Source organism: Oryctolagus cuniculus, chromosome 3 (assembly GCF_051225735.1).
Source record: "Oryctolagus cuniculus isolate XC-2025 breed Fujian yellow rabbit chromosome 3, ASM5122573v1, whole genome shotgun sequence".
NCBI lineage: Eukaryota > Metazoa > Chordata > Mammalia > Lagomorpha > Leporidae > Oryctolagus > Oryctolagus cuniculus.
Genome location: NC_142869.1, coordinates 65,039,167 through 65,062,665, shown reverse-complemented (window position 1 = coordinate 65,062,665; position 23,499 = coordinate 65,039,167). Strand labels below are relative to the sequence as shown.

General features: G+C 55.6%; 3 protein-coding genes across 6 annotated transcripts; all 3 read left to right on the top strand.

Annotated features, from left to right (window-relative positions):
• Window positions 1–353: 353 nt before the first annotated feature.
• HOXD10 (homeobox D10) lies at window positions 354–2,718 on the top strand. The gene is made up of 2 exons (NM_001206424.1): window positions 354–1,098; window positions 2,441–2,718. The coding sequence occupies exons 1-2, from the start codon at window positions 354–356 to the stop codon at window positions 2,716–2,718; spliced, it is 1,023 nt and encodes a 340-aa protein (NP_001193353.1).
• Window positions 2,719–4,043: 1,325 nt separating this feature from the next.
• Window positions 4,044–8,471, top strand: HOXD9 (homeobox D9). The gene is made up of 3 exons (XM_070071529.2): window positions 4,044–5,571; window positions 6,189–7,150; window positions 7,489–8,471. The coding sequence occupies exons 2-3, from the start codon at window positions 6,364–6,366 to the stop codon at window positions 7,728–7,730; spliced, it is 1,029 nt and encodes a 342-aa protein (XP_069927630.2). The 5' UTR covers window positions 4,044–5,571; window positions 6,189–6,363; the 3' UTR covers window positions 7,731–8,471.
• A 4,825-nt stretch (window positions 8,472–13,296) lies between these two features.
• Window positions 13,297–16,214, top strand: HOXD8 (homeobox D8). 4 transcript variants are annotated; one of them, XM_017342946.4, is made up of 3 exons: window positions 13,297–14,399; window positions 14,780–14,922; window positions 15,001–16,214. In XM_017342946.4, exons 1-3 carry the CDS (start codon window positions 13,832–13,834, stop codon window positions 15,073–15,075), a joined length of 786 nt encoding a protein of 261 aa, XP_017198435.4. In that variant the 5' UTR covers window positions 13,297–13,831; the 3' UTR covers window positions 15,076–16,214. The 4 variants fall into 4 exon arrangements, with proteins under 4 accessions (XP_017198435.4, XP_069927631.2, XP_008257000.4 ...); XM_070071530.2 differs by having other exon boundaries at window positions 13,300–14,399; window positions 14,783–14,922; XM_008258778.5 differs by having other exon boundaries at window positions 13,309–14,399; window positions 14,780–16,214.
• Window positions 16,215–23,499: the final 7,285 nt, after the last annotated feature.

Below are 23,499 nucleotides of genomic sequence, written 5' to 3'. Positions count from 1 at the left end.
TTCCGCCGGCGGGCCCGGCAGCCGGGACGTGGGACGCCAAGTCGGGCAGGCGGGCCGAGGGATCCCCGGGGAGGCGGGCGGGCCGGCGGCGGAGAGCTCTGGGCCGGCTGTCTCCTGCGCGCACTATCGCAGCCGCGTAGTAGATGTCGCTGTTGTCCGTGCTTACGCGGCTGGCCGGCCGAGCTCGGGAGCACGTGACCTGCAAGGAGGCTGCGGCTCAAGGCCATTTTCAAATCTCATTGGCTTGGTTGTCATGTGGTCGGCAGAGGCATCCACAATTACACGGGGAATGTTTTCCTAGAGATGTCAGCCTACAAAGGACACAATCTCTCTTCTTCAAATTCCTCCCCAAAATGTCCTTTCCCAACAGCTCTCCTGCTGCTAATACTTTTTTAGTAGATTCCTTGATCAGTGCCTGCAGGAGTGACAGTTTTTATTCGAGCAGCGCCAGCATGTACATGCCACCACCTAGCGCAGACATGGGGACCTATGGAATGCAAACCTGTGGACTGCTCCCGTCTCTGGCCAAAAGAGAAGTGAACCACCAAAATATGGGTATGAATGTGCATCCTTATATACCTCAAGTAGACAGTTGGACAGACCCGAACAGATCTTGTCGAATAGAGCAACCTGTTACACAGCAAGTCCCCACTTGCTCCTTCACCACCAACATTAAAGAAGAATCCAATTGCTGCATGTATTCTGATAAGCGCAACAAACTCATTTCTGCCGAGGTCCCTTCGTACCAGAGGCTGGTCCCCGAGTCCTGTCCCGTTGAGAACCCTGAGGTTCCTGTCCCTGGATATTTTAGACTGAGTCAGACCTACGCCACCGGGAAAACCCAAGAGTACAATAACAGCCCCGAAGGCAGCTCCACTGTCATGCTCCAGCTCAACCCTCGTGGCGCGGCCAAGCCGCAGCTCTCCGCCGCCCAGCTGCAGATGGAAAAGAAGATGAACGAGCCCGCGAGCGGCCAGGAGCCCACCAAAGTCTCCCAGGTGGAGAGCCCGGAGGCCAAAGGCGGCCTTCCCGAAGAGAGGAGCTGCCTGGCTGAGGTCTCCGTGTCCAGTCCCGAAGTGCAGGAGAAGGAAAGCAAAGGTCGGTATGAGCAGAGTTGCCACCCCAGCGGGGCGCGCAGCCCGGGAACCAGCGGAGAGGGCGCGCCCGCCCGCGGTGCCCAGAGCCGAGCACAGGCTGCCGCGGCGGCGGGCGCCAGACCTGGCAGGTACTGCTCCTGCCGGAACTTAGAGGGGGGCAATCTCAGCCCTGAGATGGTCCCCACTTCTCTCCCCGCTGCCTTGGCCCTCCCCGCCAGTCCTGGCCCCACGCTGATGGCGCACGGACAGAGGAAAGGCTTGCTGGGTTTATTTTTCCTGAGCTAGACTGAAACACAACAAAAGAGAGCAAAGGGGACCTGCGGCTCGTAAACACGGCCCCAGAGCCTCATTTCTCCTGCTCAGATTTGCATTCCCAGTTTTGCCTTGCGTCCAGTGATCATTTTAAGGCGGTCCAAGGCACGGTGTTCGTGTTCTAGTGTGTGCACCCCGCATCCTGCGAGCTTAGGGGCGGCGAGGGGAACGGGATGGCTGGGCTGGTTGGTGCTTGGATCGGGGAACACGGCTTCCTGCCTTTGCCGGGCTGGGTAACCTTGGCTTTGTCTGGGGAAATTGCCGCAGGCTTTGCAATCCGTCTGTGAAGAGGGCAGAGGCGGAGGGAGAAGAATGGGACCGCATTGCCCACTCTGCAGGGCCAGCCGTAAGGCTGGGCTAGGACAAGGAGCCAGAGCTCTAGCTCTGGAGAAGGAACCCTGAACCTTTCCCCCAGCGCCCAGAGGTGGGCCACGGTATGGGCTACGTGTCTGAGGGGATGCTTTTGTGTGGGCACAGGAAGGCATGAGAAGTCAGGAGATTCTGGGGGAGAGTGTACAACAATGTCAGACAGGGTGGAGAAGGTGTTCTTGCTTCCTCGCTTACCTTGTGAAATAGAATGGCCTCATATAAGCCTGGCTGCGGGGTTCCCTGCTGCCCAGGCAAGTGGGGCGGGGGAGGGGAAGCAGCAGAGGTGGGGATGGAGGCAGTAGTGGGGTTGCTAGGCTTGTTCGGGCTGTGGCTTCTTCCACCGTGGCCCTGTCAGGAGCTGACCACTTGGAATGTTACTGAGGAGATCCTGGGAAGTTTGCTATTGTACTGTTGTTTTCAGAAAGTTGAGAGAGAGAAAGGGATGCGATGTTCTCCCATCATGTCCTTTTGGGCATTTAGATCTCATCTGGCATCAGTTTCAAACCCCTTCCAGGGTCCACCTCGTGCAGGTAACATTAAAATACCAGCATTTACCAAAGCGGCCTGGCTGCCAGCAGGGTCATGGCCAAGGGTACATTTGAACAGACTTAGAGAAAAAAATTCTTGATTTTTTTTTCTTCTTCTCCTTTTGATTTTGTTAGAGGAAATCAAGTCTGATACTCCAACCAGCAATTGGCTCACTGCAAAGAGTGGCAGAAAGAAGAGGTGCCCTTACACTAAGCACCAAACGCTGGAATTAGAAAAAGAGTTCTTGTTCAATATGTACCTCACCCGCGAGCGCCGCCTAGAGATCAGTAAGAGCGTTAACCTCACCGACAGGCAGGTCAAGATTTGGTTTCAAAACCGCCGAATGAAACTCAAGAAGATGAGCCGAGAGAACCGGATCCGAGAACTGACCGCCAACCTCACCTTTTCTTAGGTCCGAGGCCGGTGGGAGGCCAGGATCGGAGAGGGGGCACCGCGTTCCAGGGCCGAGTACTGGAGGACTGGGAAGGCGGAAACAAAACCTTCATTGCTCTTTGTTTTTTGTTTTGTTTTGTTTTGTTTTCCTGCTAGAATGTGACTTTGGGGTCATTCTGTTCGTGCTGCAAGTGATCTGTAATCCCTATGAGTATATATATATATATATTAAAAAACTTAGCACGTGTAATTTATTATTTTTTTCATCGTAATGCAGGGTAACTATTACTGCGCATTTTCATTTGGGTCTTAACTTATTGGAACTGTAGAGCAGCCATCTGTCCATCCATCCACCCATCCACCCATTTATCCATCTATCCATCTATCCAGCAATGTGACTTATTCATGTTCTTCCTAACACAAAAGGTCTCTGTGTGTGGTTAGCCCATGAACTCATGGCATTTTGAATACATCCAGTACTTTTAAAATTACATATATATTTAAAAATTTTAAGAAAACCCACAAGCTTTGGGGGGAGGGGGACTAAAAAAGCACATTACAATGTATCTTTTCACAAATAAACTTAGCAATTGTCCTTGGTGAGATGAAATACTGACAATTTATGCCTTGTAGCCTTTCCCTTGTGGTGCATCTGTGGTCTGGTAGAAGTACAACAGCAACCTGTCCTTTCTGTGCATGATCTGGTCGCATGTATAATGCAATAAACTCTGGAAATGAGTTTGCTCCCTCTGCTTTCTGAAAGGGAAATGTTATGGTGGAAATGAACGCCTTTGGTGAGATTCTCTTCACACTCAACTGCCTGTTTGGAGCAGGCGGGTGGGGGTGTGATAAGGAGCAGAGGAAGGGAGAGGGGAGGAAAAAGCTAGAAAGGCCTAGGGTGCTGGAATTTGGCAGAGGTGGGGAGAGTGGAGTGGTAATCAGCCTGGGTGTGTAGTTTTCATAATTGGGACAAAGAGGAATCCTCTCTCCTCTCCCAACCCTAAATGATGGTAGTGTAACTGCACGCGCACTGGGTCTGAGCCTCCCTCCTCTAGCCGGAGCCTGGTGAGTAAGTGCGTGCCTCACACCGCTTTTCCCTCTCAGCTTCCCCATCTGTGTTTTCTTGTCGTTGGCTTTGGTTATGTTATTTTTTAATGCTTTCAGTGGGATCTTGGTGATTTCTGGCTGGCGAGCCATCATCAGGGGCTAGGTTGAAATTAGTCTTGCCCACCTGGAAACTGCGGGGCCTTGGTTACGGAGCCAAGACAAAGCAGCGGCTTAGCATTGCAGCACATCCAATTCTGGCCCCCTTTTCCTCATCCCCAGCCCTACCCCAAGCGCAAGACAGCCAGGCCCCAGCGAAGCCAAGGATGGGTGAGTTTTTCCATCCCACTTTGCCTTGGTTTCCTTGTGGAAGGGTTTTATGCTCAGCCATTACCTTTTAGAGGCCCACATGAAATTTTTTTAAAGGAAGAAACGGAAAGATTCTCCCCTGTCAGTCCTCCCTCTATTTGAGTACAAAATGCTGCCTGAGCCACTGAGGCAAGAAAATGCCTGAGAGGTGACTGAGAGAGAATTTGCAAGTGAACCTGACTTCCCGTGGAGGCCATGGCTTTCACCCGCTTCTGAAAGATCCCCCGAGGACCCAGGCTTTTCTAGTCCTGCCAGAGAAAAGGGAGGAAGAGCTGACAGCGAATTCGTTGTCCCAGGTCCTGCCTGCAGATTCGAGAATCTCCAACAGCTTTCAGGAGTTTTACAAAACAGATTCTTTCCCTTAAACTCCCGTCGCCTTCTTCCCCCTAAGTACAATCCATGTAGGTGCTCTGGCAGCCTTTAGGACTCAGTATTTATTCAGAATTTCCAACTTCCTTCCGAAAAGCCAAGAACCTTCCCACGTTCAAAGACAGACCCTTTAGGGGTGTCATTTTCTGGAGGGGGGGGCGATGAGGAGGGAGAGGGCGAGATCTGCATCAGTGCCAGACTGAGAACTCTGAAGAGGATTCGCCCAGACTTCACGTTGGTTGGGTACTTTCAACTTGGCTGTTTCTCCCAGCGTTGTGAGGAGCGCCATTAGTTGTGGATAAGGGGCCGTGCCTCAGCGGAAAACCTGTGCTACAAGCAAACGCAGCCCCTCTGGAACAAAATCAGAAAGCCAATGGCAAAGGCAATCAATCAGGCCATAAGTAGCCATTTACCCCCTTCCTTTCCTGGGCTGGAGGTGGGCTGAGAGCCCTCCACGGGTGCGATGGGCAACTTGTAGAGCAAGGAATATGCCCTCCGCCGGCGGCGCCGCCGCAGCTGCTTTTGTCTCGGCTTCCAGCCGGGCTCCCAAGGCTTTGTACCATGGATTTGGGAGTGACAATGGGCATTTCGCTCAGATTCAAGGCTGCCCAGCTTTACCTCAGGAGGCAAGGGGGGAAAAATTGGGAAGGGAGTGGCTCTAGGACCTGGCCCGTGCAGCAGGGTTTTGCAGCTCCCCAGAATCCTCTCGGAGGCCTCCACGGGCTCACCGCGCCAAAGCAGCGGCGCCCTGGGAGCGGCGGTTCCGGGCGGCCTGCCTGAGGCAGGGCCGGAGCGGCGGGTGGGAGCGGGCCCGCGCTGGTATTTGGGTTCTGCCCTGTGGCGTGTTCTCTTCCAGGGCCTTCCCGGCAGCCCCAGAGAAGGAGAGGCACCCTGGCCGCCGCCGTCTTCACCGTGCCGACTCGACCGCCCGCCGGCCCACCCGAGGGCACACAGAAGCCCCCGCCGCGGCGGCCGCCGGCGCGCCTGGTTGGGCCCGGCCCGGCCCGCGAGCCCTGCTGCCCCAGCTCGTCCCGCAGGCCGCGGCGTGTGCCTCGCCTCACGTCGGGGTGTTGTGGCTGCGCGGGCGTGTGTGAGTGTGGCAGGGGGAGGGGGCCCTCGGAGCTGCTCCATCCGTCCGTTTTATTAGGGACACATTAATCTATAATCAAATACACCTCATAAAATTTTTATTGAAAGGCATAATATCATTACAGAGGTCTTCCACCTGTTTTAAACAACACGACAAGCTGTGAGCGAGCGTGTGTGTGGGTCTGGGTGAGGAGGGGGGTGGGTTTGGGTCGGGAGAGAGGCGAGGGGAGAACAACTCCCCGCGGGCGCCAGGGGGCCGCCCCCGAAGGCCCGCCTGCCTCCGGCGGCTCCCAGCTCTGCGCGCCCCCGGCTGCTCCGGGCTCTGGCCAAGCACTGGGTGCGCCCTGGACGCACGGTTCGGGGCCCTGGAGCCGGGGAGCCAACGCCGAGGTCGAGACTGCTGGACCCAGAGCCTCAAGAGGAGGCGAACAAATAGTCCCCAGCGCCGCCTCCGGCCGCCGTGGAGCCTGTGGTCCCAGCCGCCACCACCGGGCGGGCCGGGCTGGGCCGGGTCCGGGCGCCGAGCCGGGTGCACGGACCTGGGCCTGCGTGCTCTAATTGCGGCGCTTATGTTGATGATGATTTTTTTCTTTCTTTTTTTTTTTTTTTAAATCACAGCAACCCCCAGTTTAGCGGACTGATTTACTCCTGGTATTGGTAAATATGATCACGTGGGCCGCGCGACCAATGGTGGAGGCTGCAGCCTGCGAACTAGTCGGCGGCTCCGGCGCCGGCGGGGAGCGGCTCGGCGGCGGGCAGTGTAACCTTGGGTGGGAGCGCGCGGCGCCTCAAAATGTCCTCCAGTGGCACCCTCAGCAACTACTACGTGGACTCGCTCATAGGCCATGAGGGCGACGAGGTGTTCGCGGCGCGCTTCGGGCCGCCGGGGCCAGGCGCGCAGGGCCGGCCTGCAGGTGTGGCCGAGAGCCCTGCCGCCGCCGCCGCCGCTGAGTTCGCCTCGTGTAGTTTTGCCCCCAAATCGGCCGTGTTCTCCGCCTCGTGGTCCGCGGTGCCCGCCCAGCCCCCGGCGGCGGCGGCGATGAGCGGCCTCTACCACCCGTATGTGCCCCCGCCGCCCCTGGCCGCCGCCGCCTCTGAGCCCGGCCGCTACGTGCGCTCCTGGATGGAGCCGCTGCCGGGCTTCCCGGGCGGCGGTGGCGGCGGCGGCGGCGGCGGTGGTGGCGGAGGCGGCGGCCCGGGCCCTGGTCCCAGCCCCGGCCCCGGCCCCGGCCCCGGCCCCGGCGGCCCAGCCAACGGGCGCCACTACGGGATTAAGCCTGAAACCGGAGCGGCCCCGGCCCCCGCGGCCGCCGCCTCCACCTCCTCCTCCACTTCCTCGTCCTCCTCCTCCAAACGGACTGAGTGTTCCGCGGCCCGGGAGTCCCAGGGGAGCGGCGGCCCCGAGTTCTCGTGCAACTCGTTCCTGCGGGACAAGGCGGCAGCGGCGGCGGCGGGGGGACCCGGGCCCGGGGCGGGCGGCTCGTCGGAGCCCTCGGCTTGCAGCGACCACCCGAGCCCGGGCTGCCCGCTGAAGGAGGAGGAGAAGCAGCCGCAGCCGCCGCAGCAGCAACTTGACCCAAGTAAGTGCAAAAGAAATTGCCCCCTGATTTATTGCTGGAACCTGTAAGGCTCGAATGTGCAAAACTGATAGTTTTACTAACCTATAAAAACGTCTAGACGCCTACCCAAGCCTAGGCGAGCAACACGCATCCATAAAAAAGCTTCCCATAACCACCTACCCCGGGCGCGCGGCTTGTACGGTAAACAGAGCGCGGGCATTAGGCTTTTTATGATAATTCCCCCAAGTTGTGAAAAGCGGCCATCCTCGGTGAAATTAATTTAACGACCTCTCTTCCCCACCCTGTCGTCTCTCCTTGCCTCCCCTCCGCCCCTCACTCCCAAACCCCCCTCTGCGTAGACAACCCCGCCGCGAACTGGATCCACGCTCGCTCCACCCGGAAAAAGCGCTGTCCCTACACCAAATACCAGACCCTAGAGCTGGAGAAGGAATTCCTCTTCAACATGTACCTCACCCGGGACCGGCGCTACGAGGTGGCCAGGATTCTGAACCTCACCGAGAGACAGGTCAAAATCTGGTTCCAGAACCGTAGGATGAAAATGAAAAAGATGAGCAAGGAGAAGTGTCCCAAAGGAGACTGACCCGGCGTGGCGCCGGCGGCGGGAGCGCTCTGAGGCCGCGGGGGCTTCTCCCTTTGTGGGTGCTTGGTTTCCAGAAACTCTCCGGCGACGCGGACTTTCCGTTTTGTTTTGCTTTAGGTAGAAGTGACTGTGTGGTTGGTCTCTGTGAGGTATTTGGGGGACTCTGTATTTGCTCGCTTCTGTCGTGGAGAACCCAAGTGGCTGTGGGGGGTCTTTCCCCGCTCCCACTCCCTCCCTTTCCTGCTCCGTTGGTTCCTTCGGAAATGCTATATTTTGTGAGTGCACGCTAGTTTGAGGAGCCTTCTCCTGTCCTGTGTACATTTCCCCCCATGTTGAAAAGTGCTGTAGTTTAGCCCTCAACCCCTCCACGCCGCCCAGACAGGGGCCTGAACGCGCCCCACTTCGGAGAACCAAGGCCGAGTGGGACGGCACCGACACCCCCGCGCCGAAGCCCAGCCGGGCTGCCCCGGTTGCAGAAGCCCCTTCCCTCAGGGAGCCCTCGGGCCCTCGGCGGCGGAGACCTCATGTGAGGCCTAGCGTGGCGACGGGGGCCTCGGGTGGGTCGGGGGTTTGCCCTGGGTGCAGTGGAGGAGCTGCTGTCTCCCCGGGAGGGCCGAGCTCGCGTGGGCGGCGGCGGCGGGTGACTCTCCCGGTTCCTGCCCAAGGACCAGTTGTAAATGTTACCGCTTCCTACCAATAAATGCTGACCTGATCCAATGGAGCCCAGACGCTGGCCCTGAACCTTGTGTGCCTGCTTTCTGTGTCTGCAAAATATCACCCTTACAGGACTCGCGCCCCATCCCTGGGAGGGAGACGTTGCTAAAAACCCGGGGTGCGACCACCTCCAGGGCTCTCCCATGGCGCAGCCCAGGGGTGGCGGCAGGGGCTCAGGGGCTACCCCAGCCTGCTTCCAGCGCCTTCTGAACTCTGTGCCCCGAGCCCAGTGTCACCCTGGCAGCAGCACCCAGCCAAGTCCGCAGGAACCGGGGCGGGGGGAGGGGCAGAGGGCAGGGGTGCGGGTGGGCAGGCACCCCAGGCCCTCCTGGACTCAAGGAGGCTCCAGCCCTGTCTCCAAACAAGGGAACGACCAGCTCTGCATTCTGGAGCAACTCCCCCAGGTCGGAGGGGCTGGCTGGCTCCGGGAGGTCCAGGCCGCTCAGCCTGCGCGCTTCCGCCCCTCCCCATCAGAGCCCCAAAGTGACCCTAAGGGATCAAAACGGGTCAAGTCACTCCTCCCCGGCCACCCCCAGCCCACTGCCCGCCTTTCCCCACCCAACGCTGGGCCCTCAGAGGGCTGCATTCAGGGGCTAATATGAAGGTCATTGTAAGTGCGGGTTCGGAGCAGCGCGCAGCACGGCGATAGCAGGCCCCAGAGGCGGCGGCGGCGCCGGGCGGCCCAGGGTGGGCGGAAGGCGGGGGCGGTGACGGAGATCTTGGGGATCCTGATGAAGGAGGAGACCCGAAGGGAAAGCAGAGGGGGGCTGGGAGGGAAAGCCAAGGCCCAGATCCGGCAGAAGGTGCTGCGGACCCCCGCCCCTGCGGCCAGCCCGGTACCTAGAGCTCTTTGAAAACAGGAAGAGCCAAGGTGCCATAAAGCCATCGAGCCGGCGAGACGTCTGGAGGTAATGAGTTTACTGCAGGCCAGGCGCTTCGCTTTGAAACCATCTCATTTTGATGTTTGTGTTTGTGAGGGAGAAGGAAAAACGCAGACAAAACTGGGTCTTAAAATCTGGACAATAAAATATCAACGAGAGACTGCGTAGGACCAAGGAGGCGCAGGGGCTTAGGCGCCCCTGGGTGAGGTGTAGGCGCCTCAGAAATAAAAATGAGAGGTAGGAAGGAGGAGACGATGTCTTTCTCCTTTTTAAAATACGCCAGGTATTGGGAAGTAGCCCAGGGAGGGAGCCTCTTGATAATTTTTTGCGTAAGGCACGGGGTCTCGCTTGTTCTCTAAAAAATCGGCCTGTAAACCCAGGAGTAGGAAGATCTTAAGTCGCTTACTTGGAGGAGAGCTTCCCATATTCGATGGGGTAGGGTGTGGGGGGGAGGAAGCATCTGCCTTGTCCCAGAAATATCCAGCCTTCCATTCCAAACTTCGCAGCAAAAAATATGGTTGAAAATTATATTTATTCTCTTATAAAAATACAATCGTTACACCTGAACTGGCAGAAAGTATTTTCTAAAATAAGAGAAAAGATTAACCACACAGGAAGCATCTAAACCGCTATTTTTAAAAGAAAAATTCAAGCGGAATGCTTAGTCAATTCAGTTCAGTCGGTGACTTTTGATATAAAATTTTAAAATCCCATTTATTGTTCATAGATTCAAACTAACTCAAGCTAAACAGGGACTTTCCAATAGCCATTCAGAGATGCAGCGGAAAGCTTCGTCTTTGGCTTCGATCCCTCTCAAATTGCCCAGCTAAATGGTCCAAGCTATTAAAATTACAAAATTAATAAAGCACATATTCATGATTTAGTGTGAAGAGCAACAGCTTTAAAGGAAAACATAAAATGCAATGTTTGACTTCTATCACTTTTTTTTTGGGGGGGGGGAGTTGTCAAAGTGCCTGGCTTCTCTGAAAAAAAAAAAAAAGTCTCTCTAAAGTTGATATTTAGAAACTTGTGATTTTTGTTAAATCTAGCTTGTCCTATAATTGTGCTTAAAAGGCACAGCTGGCTGATTATAGAATGGAGCTCTACTGGTGTCTGGCAAAAGAAGGGCTGAAAGCTTTTGGAAAAGTCGCTACTGGAAGCTCTAGGGAGCACAAATGAGAATATCCTCGGCATTCAGGAGTCTGTTTGCTGCACTTGACTTGTTGACAATCAAATAGATGAAGCATTATTAGTGTCAGCGGTCCAAGCCCCAGTCAAACTAGAGAACAAGACTGGAATTGGTTTGAGCCAAATAAAAGGGGAAGTTACTCAGTGGGCTCGAGTTGGCATTTGGCCACTAGAGAGCGCTATTGCTCCACTGTCTGATCTCGTAAAGCTGGACTTGCGGCGGAGTAAGGTTTTGATTAAAAATACTTACAATCTTATTTTTAATCCCAAATTAGGATAAATTTAACCAAAAAATAAACAAGTGTGCACTATTAAATTCTCCAGTCGTGTTTGTTAGGCATAAAATTTTGGCTCAGTTGGGATTTCAGAAAATTTGGATTATAGCACATCTGAAACTATAAAACGTTATAGTAAATCAATGCATTCTATCAAAACAGAAATGTGTAAAAGCGTACGTCTTTATTTACGAAGTAAGTCGTGCTCTTTTTCGATAAATACTGTAGACAGGACGCTTAAATAATTTAAAGAAACTGTTTTTGCTGGAAGAGGAATTGTTGTGTGGTAATGTTTTCTGAATTAGGCCTGAATGTGTAGATAGGAATTTTAAGGTGTTTGGGTGTCTTACCCCAGCCCCAGGAACCTCGCAGTTCTAGAAGGTGCGCTGTAGCTTTGAGATCTGAGCTCAGTTCCGTTTGTTTCCCATTTCATTCCCAAACCCTCTCGCACACCGGGAGACAAACAGCGAAAGAAAAAGTCACAACTACAAAGTGAGCTCCAAAGGCTTTATTGAAAATAGTAATCTATTAATTGGGTATTTGCAAAGTCCAAGTACAAATCCTTAACTGTCAGAATCAGTTCGTTCCGTCAGGACTTAAAAGACAGTTTACCTGGCGACAACCTGCAGGAAAACCCAAACAAAAAGCAAACAGAACACCAACCTTGCCCTCCACCACCCCCATCACAGTCTTTCGCACACCCTCTGTAGTAACTTAGGAATTCAGTGAGGCATGTTTTTATCTTCTCAGATGTCTTAGCTTTACCTTCGCCACTTCCAGCCATTCCCTGTGCAGATTACTGATTCAGACACGTTATGTCCTCGCTATGCCTTTGCTTCTCGACCTTATTTTCTCCACGTGTAAAAATAATCAGTCCGCCCGCTCCGACCTCAGCCGCGCGTGCACGGGCAGGGCCGGCCCCCAGGGCACGAGGGCTGGGTGGAGGCGCTCGCCCGCCGCGTCCTGGGGACCGGCCGCGGTGCCAGACGCCCGCGTTTGGCGTGGAGAGCCGTCGTGGCGCGCTAAGCTGAAGCCCGAGCGCCCCCGTAGGGCTCGGGCGTGGCTGCCAGATCCGTGCCCAAGGACAGGCCAGAAGCCTGGCACCCTCACGTCGCTGGGTGATCTCCGTGGAAGAGGGGCTCAGAGCTTCCACACTTCACCCCGCGCGCTCAAGAACCCACGAAATAGCCCGAGTAGGCGAGGAAACACACACACACACGCACAACCAAGACTCACTGCATTTATTGGACATGAAAACAGGAGGAGAGAGAAGAGTGTGTTGGGGAGCCCGTGCGCGGCGGAAGGCCAGGCAGCTTGGGGAGAGCGGCGAAAACTGGGAGCACCTGGCCGAGTCACGCTCGACTGGCCCGCCAGCCCCGGGCCGCTTCTCTGCCCTAGGGCGCATCTTTTTATTTCGGAAGAAGGGGTAACTTCAGGCTGAGGCCCGCGCCCGCTCTCTCGGCAGCTGTTTCCCAGGCGAGGCTGTTCGCGGGAGATGGGGCCGCCCGCCGCTGCCTGGAACCGGCGTGATCCGCACGCCGGCCCCAGGGCTCCGCGGGTGCACGGGCGGGCCTCGGGCCCCCCCAGCCTGCGCAGGTCCGCGGAGCCCCGGGAGCCACACGTCGCGCCCAAGGCAATGCCACCCACACCGGCGTGGGTCCCCCTTCCCGCCTGGCAACATTTCTGTCCCCTCTTGTGTTTACTCCTTCGGCAATGCTAATGTTTCCACCCTCCACCCCCGCCCGCATTCTCCAGCCTCCCGCCCTGCGCCTGGTACTGACGTCCACCAAGGGTGAAATGATGGAAACTATATTCATGGACATGATTTCCATTAAATATCAATTAACCTGGGAGCCTCAGCCAGGCATGCAGTGCGTCAAGGGTAAAATGTACATCTCATTTCCACAGGGCCCACTCGGCTGGAAAAGCAGGGCTTTGATAACGCCAGGATTTGGGGTCACGCTTGCGGCCTTTCATCAAACCACTTAGATAGGCCCGAACAAACGCACGGTCCGGTCCATCAACACCGCCTGTCCCTCTTCCCTGCGCTGCGCGCGCGTGGCCACAGATGCGAAAGCCACGGCCAATCTGTTAGGCCGTTCCAGCGGCTCTGGGAGGGAGCCCTGGACTCCGCAGCCTCCTGGGTGTGGCCTCCCTGGCTCCCCCAAGTCTAAGGTTCCGCCGCGCCCCCTCCCCGCCGCCTGCGGCCCGCGTCCTCTCGGGCCCGGGGCAAAGCCAGCCCTTGGCAGTGCAGCTTTATGGGCCCCCTTTAAGGCCGGCGGAGGCATCTTCGGGCTGGCGTGAGCCGTCCCGTCGGGCGTCGCCGCTCGCCGCCGCGGATCCCTCCGCGCGCCTATCTCGCCCCCATCTCGCCGCCTCTGCTCGAGCGGCGTGGTGCGAAAATGCCTCGTCGGCGCGCACCGGGGCTGCAGCCGCCGCGGCGGCGGCGGCGGCGGTGGCGGTGGCGGCGCGAGTGTTGGGAGGGGGCCGCGGGGGGGGCGAGGTGAGGGGCGGCGGCGGGCAGAGCGCGTTGTGCTTTTTTTTTTTTTTTTTGCTTTTCCCTCCAGAGTGGGGGTTTGTAAGCCGAAGCCAGAGTGTGTCCCCGTGGGCCGGGCGCACTTTTTTTTTTTTTTTTTCTTGTCCCGGTGCGCTAGGGCCGCCTGGTGCCTGAGAGGAAACAGTGAAGGCAGCGGGGCAGGTCACCCGGGGCGTCGGCGATTATATTGCGGCCGAGCCGGCGCGCGCCGGGAGAGGCCGGGCGGGCGGTGGCGCGCGGGGGCTGGGCGAGGCCCCGCGACCCGCGAGGGAGGCGGCGCAAGGCCGGGGCGGCGGGCGCGAGCGCTGGGCATGAACGCCCAGTAGTCGAGCGCCCGCGGCTGCCGGGCCTCAGAGGCGACGCGGGCGGGCGGGCGGGCGGCAGCAGCGGCGGCGGCGGCGGCAGCGACGTAGCCTCGCGGCCCCAGCGGCCCCCGCGGCAGTGCGGCCGAGCCCAGACGCGCTCGCTGCCCGCTCGGCCCCGGCCGCCGCCCTCGCCGTCGCCCGGATGAATTCGTACTTCGTGAACCCGCTGTACTCCAAGTACAAGGCGGCGGCCGCAGCGGCGGCGGCGGCGGCGGCGGCGGCGGGCGAGGCCATCAATCCCTCTTACTACGACTGTCACTTCGCGCCCGAGGTCGGCGGCCGCCACGCCGCCCTGCAGCTCTATGGCAACAGCGCGGCCGGCTTCCCGCACGCGCCCCCGCAGGCGCACGCGCACCCGCACCCGTCCCCGCCGCCCGCTGGGCCCGGGGGCGGCCCGGGCCCGGGGCCCGGCCAGGACTACTTCCACCCCGGCGGGGGCAGCGCGGCCGCTGCCTACCAGGCCGCCCCCCCGCAGCCTCCGCCTCCGCCGCCGCCTCCCCCCTGCGGCGGGATTGCCTGTCACGGGGAGCCCGCGAAGTTTTACGGATACGATAACTTACAGAGACAGCCGATTTTTACGACCCAGCAAGAGGCCGAGCTGGTACAATATCCTGACTGTAAATCGTCCAGTGGTAATATTGGCGAGGACCCAGACCACTTAAATCAGAGCTCGTCTCCTTCTCAAATGTTTCCCTGGATGAGACCACAAGGTTGGGATGCATTTTTTTTTTTAAGCGGGGAGAGGGAGAGAAATCTGCTTTCATCTCACGTTCTAGCTTTAAAACTCCCCTTTCCTCTCCCTCTCCCCCTCCTTTTCCTTCTTGTGTAGCCACAGTGGCTCTTATTCATAAAGTAATACAGGCATTTTTTTTTTTAAAGTAGAAACCATGTAAAGCTGATGGGGACAGAATAATTGTCAAGACCTTCTCTCTGCCTCTCTTGCCTGCACACCTATATATATCAGCGCTAAAGAGCTTGAGTGTTTCACCCCTTAGACCTGTTCAGAAACCTCCAAGCAACTTACAGAGGCACCATTACACTTTAAAAACCTTTATTCCCCCCTCTTTTTTTTTGTTTTTGTTTTAATCAGCAGCTCCTGGTAGACGAAGAGGAAGACAAACCTACAGTCGGTTCCAAACCCTAGAGCTGGAAAAGGAATTCCTTTTTAACCCTTATCTGACCAGGAAAAGAAGAATCGAGGTTTCCCACGCCCTAGCCCTCACGGAGAGACAGGTAAAAATCTGGTTCCAGAACAGGAGGATGAAGTGGAAAAAGGAGAACAACAAGGACAGATTTCCCATTTCCCGACAGGAGGCGAAGCTCGGGGAGACCAAAGAGGAAGCTGGAGAGCTAGAGGAAGACGGGGCTGGAGGCCCAGCAGATTAACTTCCACCTCCAAGTGTTATCGCAGACGGTTAAAACTAATGGCCAGCCTTGCTGGCGGGCCCCACCTGTGGTCCTCGTTGGAAAAGAGCTTACCTGTGTTGCAAGCTACCTTCATGCCACTGCTCTTGAGATTTCTGCGCTTTGAAAGGAATGTGGGTGTTTTTAAAGTTTCTAGTATCACAGAGAAGCAGTCCTTGAGCTGTCCTATGAAAGGGTAATTTGATACTGACTTTGTAGCCATAGTTTTTGTAATGATAGTTTTTAATGTCTGAACTGGCGATTTTCCTCAACAACGTAAACTTCCTAATGATTAGCACTAATAATTGAGTATAAAATGCTTTATTAATCAATCAAGTGCACTTGAACATTTTAAATCTTTTCTTTATGGTGAGTAAATTAAAGTAAATCTATTAATTTTAAAAAGAATTATGCCTGCAGAATATGTACTTTATATTATTTGATTAAAACATTATTTATGGTTTTCTCTTTCTGCTTTTATAATGGTTCGGGTGCCTTTTGTTTACTTGTAAAAGGGTGTTTTGTTTTGTTTTTAGTACTTTGTAAATGTAATATCTCGGGGAAATGTCTGGGCCAAATATTTGAAAAGCACATGGCAGCTGGCGAGTGAGGGCAGCTTTGCAGCTCCTTTAAACTTCAGGAAAATTGTTGGGCCAGTGACGAAAGTGTGAGGACAACGTCAAAGTCACTCTTCTCTCATCCATGCAAATTATGGCAAATAACTAACTGAAAGTGAACAAATACTTGAAAAACCAATTGTGACATTTTCGCTCGTTAACTTCTCACTTGGGTGAGCTGCCGCGTGGAGTGCCTCTCCTTTCTCAACTTGCTTTCGTTTTGAACCGCGCCTGTGTTCGCCTGAAATCGGTCTCTCTCCACGGCGGGGCTGCGCTGCGATTCCAGTTTTTGAGTAGGTGCCATATTTATTTGTATGCCTTCGCTGCGTTTGCACACTCCTTTTAACCCTCCTCGCTGTGCCTGTCTCCAGATGTCGGTTGGTACGTCCTCTGCTGTTCCTCAGGAAAATGATGGCCTCACCTATTTGAAACCAACGCAGAAAAATCCTAGTGTAAACAACCGCTCGGTTACAAAGCTAGCTCCTGAATAAAGAAGTGAACGTCTTCCTAGAGGCAGTGTCTTTGAGCGCCACCGCAGATGCCCCCTTTCTTGAGTCACAAACAATGCGCTGGGCGCTGGGGAAGGACTTGCTCCAGGCTCAGGGCTTCTCTTTGATGAGAAAAGGACGAGGGTTACACACGTCCCTCAGCTGGGAGGGAGCTGTCATTCCTGAGAGGGCTGGGTAGGCTATCCTTACTCCATCTTGCTCTAAATAATCCTGCTAAGATACTGTGAAAGCTTTGAACTTTGAAAAGGACTAGAGTTGTGGGCCCAGTGGGGGACAACCCAGAGTCCAGGTTACACCAGAGCTTACTCCACTGCACCCGTCCGGGTTGATGCTGGGGCTTGGCATCTGTTGTTAACAAGATATCCATTTCCCATTGGAGGCTGCTCCTGCAGCTGCCACTTTAGGAGGGGGGGGGGGGATGAAGGGAGGGAGAGAAGAGAAATACAAGTAAAGAAATATTTCTCTCTGAAAATGAGAAAGCGCCTTTATTAGGTAGACAGGGAGGAGCTCTCTGCTTATCTAGCTTCATTTATTTCTAAAGAAGCACTTTTTAAATCTCTAGGATAGTTTTTATTGAACAGGTAAGAAAATGGAATCCTTTAGTTTGGGGCCAGCGTCAGCCCTTCAGGTGTTAGCGGGCTGTTTGCCTGATGCTTCACAGACTGAGAAACGTCTGGCATCGGCCAGGTCAGAGGCAATGCAGCACCTTGGCTTCCACCCCCCAACCCCCAGCCCCCACCTCGGGAAGACTCCATGGCTGTGACATTTGCCGACCTAAGCCAGGAAAGACAGTTTTAAGTCACGGGTAGCTAGGGGCTTAAGCATTTGCACAGGAGGAGACAGCTGCAAATGCACAAGCTGGATTTGGGACTGCTTTTGCTCTGGGTGCTGTTGGCTGTGCAGAGCAAGGATGCCAAGGGCTGGCCAAGACCATGGCCGGGGAACAGCCTTGGGCATACACTGTCCAAAGACTGGTGCTGGCTAAACTCCAGCTGCCCTTGATGGAAGCGATTTCTGTTTATATCAGCAAAACTTGCTGTCTCTCACACAGAACGCTCCCCGTATGTCACCTTATTATCAGGTGAGGGTTCCTAGTGCATGGGTGGGTGTGGAAATCAAGAGGAGATAAAAATGTCACTTCCTTAGCGTTCTGTGCTGCCGTGGAAGTGTACTTCTGGCCCCATCGGCTCCATTAACCATGCAGCTAATGTACAAAAAATGCTTCAGTGGCAGTATTTCCTAGATTTGAGAATGTGAATTTGTACATATCCACAGATGACACAAGTGCAGAAAATGTTGTCTACAAACATAGGTGTGTGTGTTTTGTAGTTGGGAAAGGACGTGGATTTGTCTCCAAATAAAGACCTTGAGGAATGACACAACACACACACACTCGCCACCTTCTATCTTAGAATAGCCTGTCTTGTTTCATGGACACAGACTGGCAGTGGGGAGTGCACAAGAAGCCCTTCGGACCGACTCAAATTTGCAACATTTGCACTGAGGCAACATGCAGACATTTTTGCTGCAGAAATTTGCATAAACCTTCAGAGAACACTTTGCAAACCCGGGCGGTGGTGGTGCTTTTCTGCTCTGGACTACTGCAGCCTGCTTAGAGAAAAATAGGACCCTCCAATGTGAGCAGTGAATGAAAGAATCACGCCTTGAGTGATTTAGGTTCTCTGTTTGCAAGCACCAGAAACACACAATAGAAGGATGTGGGTCTCAGTGGTTTCTAGAGAAAAGTCAGTTTAGAGACGCCATTGTGTGAGGTTCCACAAAGCCCGGTATGTTGTCTACCTCCGCACAGGGGGACAAGTGTGCAAATATGGCTGCTCTTTCAGTGCTGAGTCTGCCCAGTCCTCATTCCCAAGCTGAAAAGGAGAGCCATAAAGCTTTTGTGTGGGTAAAAGGGGAGAAGATAATGAGCCAAAATGATGATTGAAATTATTTCTCAAAAAGACCTAGAATTGAGCAATCGCTTTACTCAGTTCCTTATGTATAGAGCAGTGTAAAGTGTTCTGGACTTGGGAGGGCCCAACAACTTGCCTCATTCGCTTATGTAATTTAAAAAATGCCGTTTTATTCATCAATGCAGGTATTGCTATTTCACACCCCAGCTGTGTCCTCTGCTTCCTGGCGCCTGCTGACGCCTTGGGCATCTAGAGGGGTACAAAGGAGGAGTGAGGACATTTTAATAGACCCCGGCTGCTGTGTGGCTCCCTGCAGCAAGGTTAGGGCCCACTGGCTTTTCTGGAAAGAGGATGACTTTTGCTGACAGATGACAACAGAAGTCTAATCAAAAATCATCTCAGGTCATAGGATACAAATGGCCTGCCCCAGAGGGTGCTGAAGTCTACCACCACCCAGGTATTTACTGACTGGGAAGATGTCCATAGCAGAGAACTTAGGCACAGGCACTCACTGCGAAGCTTTATAAACATATAGACCAGCAATCTAAAAAGGCTACCTCGGAAAGGACTGGGTGGGGCGGGGGCGGGGCTTATCTCTGACACAGGTGCAGAAGCCTGCACAGCCCTGTTCCACAAAGGCACTGCTGGGGGCCAGCCAATTTCATTTCAGGGACAGGGGAGCTCACCGGAGCAGTTCCTATGAAAAACACAAAGGGGATGTGATGCCTGCCTTTGAGGAAAAAGAATCAGACATTTTTTTCTGGGCTGATTTTGGAGAGCCACACCTTTCCTGGACAAATGCAGCCCTTCTTCAGTGCTGCAGTGCGCAGGCTTCTCCACGGACAGTCATTTGGGGGAGGGGAGGAAAAGGGGGTAACTAGAATTAAATTCCATAAGAATAAGAACTGTTCTCAGAGGGAACCTAAAGTGAGGGGTTTCAGAAAGGTTGCTTCCCCCCTAAGCTGAGCCTGTACGGGAGGGAGGATGCCTCCGTGGGGACAAGCACCCGGCAGCCTGCGCTCCGAGGGTATTGTGGACAGATAGGTTGACAAGCACCTGAAGCCATTTCCGGCCTTGGAGCGGGTCGTCGACCCTCCTACCACCCCAGGAAATGGGAGGGACCCCAGTTTATGTCGGAACAGAGGGAGGGGGCGCTTTCTTGGCCTGCAGAGCCCAGGTTTTCTGCGCAAGACCACTGGTGTTGGCTTGATGGGAGAAGCAAGGGGGCAAAAACCGAAAGTGCTTGGCGGCCCTTCCGCGGGGGGGGGGGGGGCGGGGAGCAGGAGAGGCCACGCGCCCCAGAAAGGCTAGAGGTGGGGGGCGGGGGTGTCCTCGGGGATCGCGGGAGCCGCACGGAGCTCATGCTTCCCTCCCACGCAGTGGCTCGCTACGCAGAGACGTGGAGCCCAGCAAATCCCCCCCCCAAAAAAAAACACCAAATAATTCCTGGAAAAGAGGAGAGGAAGAGACAGGAAAACGAACACTAGGGAGCTAACTGAGGGAAAGGAGAGGGACAGAGAAAGAGAGAAAAGGAAAGAAGGGAGGGAGCGAGAGAGGAAGGAGAAGAGAGAAGAGAGGGAGAGATAGAGAGGAAAAACATGGCGCTTGCGAGCTGTATGTGCAAAATCCGCAAGGAATTGCAGTAAATTCCTTTTTGTTTGAAGAAAATTTACAACTTGGTAATAGACCTTTTTATGACCTATTTGCGGTCGTCATTGGCTGCGGCTGGTCATGTGCAGGCGCCGCTCTCCTTCACGGCCTTTTTCCTGATTTCCCAGGCGAATTTTCCCCCGCATTCTGCTTTCCCAGAGCCTCACCCCCTCTTTTTCTAACCTTTGTCTCTGCAGAGGTGGGCTCCAGTCGCCGGCTGCGGGATTGCGGGGTCCGCAGCGGCCTCGGCTCCCGCCCGGCGCCCAGCCTGACCTCCCCGCGGCTGCCTCCGGAGCCGGCGGAGAGCCCGGCGGGGGAGCCCGGAAGAAGCCCCAGGCGCCGAGCCCCCCGCCGGCGCTGACACCGCCTGCCGGGAGCAGCCGGCCGGCTACGGGTGACTGCGGCCCCGCGCCTCCGACGCGGTTCCCTCTCCAGCATGAGCTGCTCGCTGCCGCCGGGAGTGCGCCAAGGCCGGCAGCGCCTAATGGATTACAGCAGCCGCCCGGGCCGACCGCCGCCTGCAGCTCGGCAGCCTCCGGGTAAGAGTCGCCCACTCTCCGCGCCCCAGCACTGCCAGCGGGAAGCCCAGGGCGCCGACCGCCGGGTGCAGCTCGGGAGCCGGGCGGGCCCTCTCTGCCGTCCCCCGGAACCTGGGGGTCGCTGGTCCCCTGTCCCCTGGTCCCTCCAGCCCCAGGACGTCCCCTGGGGCTCCGGGTGGGGTCGGGCAGCGCTCAGAAGTCGAGGGGAGAAGCCCCATTTTCTCCAGAGAAGCGTGTCGCGGGCTGGGTGGAGAGCACTCGCGGCCCCCCGGGAAGAAGGGCGTGACGACGGTTTCTGTCCACCTCAGCCTCGCTGGCGGGTCGCAAAAGGCACCCTCTAGTACACAACAGTGGCTTTGCGGTTTGTCTGTGGTCAGAGGTACCAGAGAGGCTAACAGGTGTTTTTGTGTGTGATTTTTTTTTAAAGGATTGGGGCTTGGGTGGGGGTGGGGTGGGTTCTGGTATTCCGGGTGTGCCTGATTTTTAAATGTAGGTTTTGGTGAATGATGCCGGCTAATTTCTAGGGTTTATGGTTGATTGGGCCTTGCGTAAGATGCAATCTGAAATATTCTTAAAGGTTTCTCTAGTTCTCACAGAATTTCTGTAACCAGTCTGGATTGATTCCTTCCACATACGTTAATCCGTCAGGTGAATTTGAATGATTTTATGTCACAAAATGAATGCGGGGGTGGGGGGAGGGTGATAATAGTATCAGAGAATCTGGTGTAGGTTTGGGGGGAAAACCCAATAGACATTTCAGAAATGCAAAGCATTTCTGAGTTCAAACATCGCGTGTGTTTTTCATTTACCAGAGCAGGAAAAGAAAAAGTCTTTTCTCTTTGTAAATGTATTGTTTTCTTTGCCTATCAATAAATATTATACAGCAACATTTTTACCCTTTACTTCAAAGCTACTGAACCAAAACATGCGTAAAGGAAAAAAAAAAAACCTTCGTAGAAAATAAAAAAGCCACAAATTGCAGTTTCGTCACGCCGGTTTTGAGTGGCACCTGACGGTGCAGGTCGAAAATCCTGTGGCCCATTCCCTCGTGATCGCGCGGTGAAGTCGTGAAACCCTTGCACAATCTGCCGCATTGCGCACAGGGCAGGCCTGCGCCGTGGCGGGTGTCGGCCCAAAGCACCCAGCGGCGAATCCGAACGTATTGGGCCCCGAGTAGTCCGCTGTGACAGTGTTTCTGAACAATAAATGACATCTTGATCATTTTTAGTTATTAGAGATGCAATCACGCCCTTTTCAAAATGGAGGACCACAATTTGTGGCCAGTTGATGTGCGCGAGGTTCTCCTGGATCAGGAACTGATCATTCATAAGAAACTCATAGATGACTTTTTTTTTTTTTTAATTGGAACGTCTGTATTTTGTCACTATTTCCCCACCTCGGGTACCACGGCTGCTAAAACTAGTCTTCGTTGTCGTTAAAACGCATTGCGTACTGAGCAGCAGGCTCCCGGATCAGGGTTCCTAGGCCCCGCCAGAGCAGCCCCTGCATCGGCAGGGGTGGGGTGGGGTGGGGACGGGGTGGAGTTGGGGCGCCGATGGACAAACCCTGTGTTCAGAGCCTAGGTCGCTTGTCCCTAGGTCTGGTGGCCCAGCGCCCCCGGGCGACTAAAGACGTGGGCGAGCCGCAGGTCCGATGACGCAGCAGAGGGTGGTGTCCTGGGCAGACACGGAGGACTGAGGGGCTCTTTGTAAGCCCCCTTGGTCGCATGAAGAGCTTGTTGTAAAGAAACGGCCGGTTGCATCTCAGGGAATAAATAATCTGCAGACTGCATTTGAACCCGGGCCATGCAGTCCAAGAGGGGACTGGGAACGCTGTGGCTGAGGCCGGAAAAGCCTCCATTGTCTCTTAACACAACAAAATGAAACAAAATGGAAAGCACTGCAGCTCCGCGAGCTCAGCAGCCCGGAAGCGCAACTCCCAGCGCCGTGGGCCCGAACCTCGGTCTGTTTCTGCATGAGGGAGCCGGTGGCACGTCCAGGCCTCGGGGACGCCGGGCCAGGCTGGCTGCTGGGCTTGCGACCCGGGCTTGCGGCGCCGCCACACACACGGCCACGCACCGGGGCAGGCCGCCGAGCACGCTGCCCCTCGCGTGTTCCTCCAAGTCAACGTATTTCGGCAGAGTTCCGTTCTCAGAGCTCGAGACACAGGGAAATCGGAACAAAGACAGTATTTCACCCTGGGCTGGCAGGCAGCTGTTAGAGGTATTTACGGCCTCGCCGCAGTGCGGCGGCGGCCGCCGGGCAGGGTGTGCAGGGGCGCCGGAAGCTGCGGAGAGGCCGCTGGGAATTCTCATTCAAACCCAATTTAGGGCCACGCTATGAATAGATGCCCACTTTCTGGGGACTAGTTCGTTGGTCGTGAAGGCTTTGCAGGGTGAGGGAGAAGCTGGGCTCCCTGGACGTGGTAGGGTGGCTGGCCCCGACTGGATAGACGAAATCAGGGAAGTGGTGCCCCGAGTGGGCAGGGTGTGATCCAGACGACAACCTCGAGAAGCGACCACTGGCACCACTGAACAGGGCTTTGCAAATCGGAAAGGACGGGCCAAGTTTTTAATTCAGGTTTTCCTGGGACAGAAAAGCGCATTTCCTGTCTCTTTGACGTGGGGCTTCCAGGCTCCTCTGCAGCTAGGCGCGGGAGCAGTGCGCGCCGCCGCGCCCCGCACGGCGCTGCGCACGCCGCGGGCACGGCTCGGTGCCCCCGCGCGCCGGCCACGCACGCTCGCCGGGTGCCTGGCGCATGTGCAGTGAAGTGGCCCGACCCCGGGATTCCTCCCGCAGCACGGGCAGGGGGCGGGGGCGCGTGGCCTCGGAGCTGGAAGCTGGAACCCGACGTGTCCGGCGGGATTCGCGGCTGGGCTTGCTTTCAGTTCAGCCTTCCCTCTGAATATAGCCCGGCAGCTCTGCCCTTGACCACCTGATTTCCAAATCCTCACGATTTACCGCCTCCCCCGATTTAAATCCGTGCGTTAGCAGTATGCTGCAAATACCAGCCAGTGGCTAGAGGAAAGAGAATTCCCTGCAGGTGTTACTGTGTGTGTCACCCGGGGGGGGGGGGTGTGAATGGGATTTTTCACCCTGGCGTGTCTGTTTTGGGAAAAGGCCCTCCCTTCTGGCGCCTGTTCAAACCGCCAAACTTCAGGCCGATCTTTCTGCCCCGC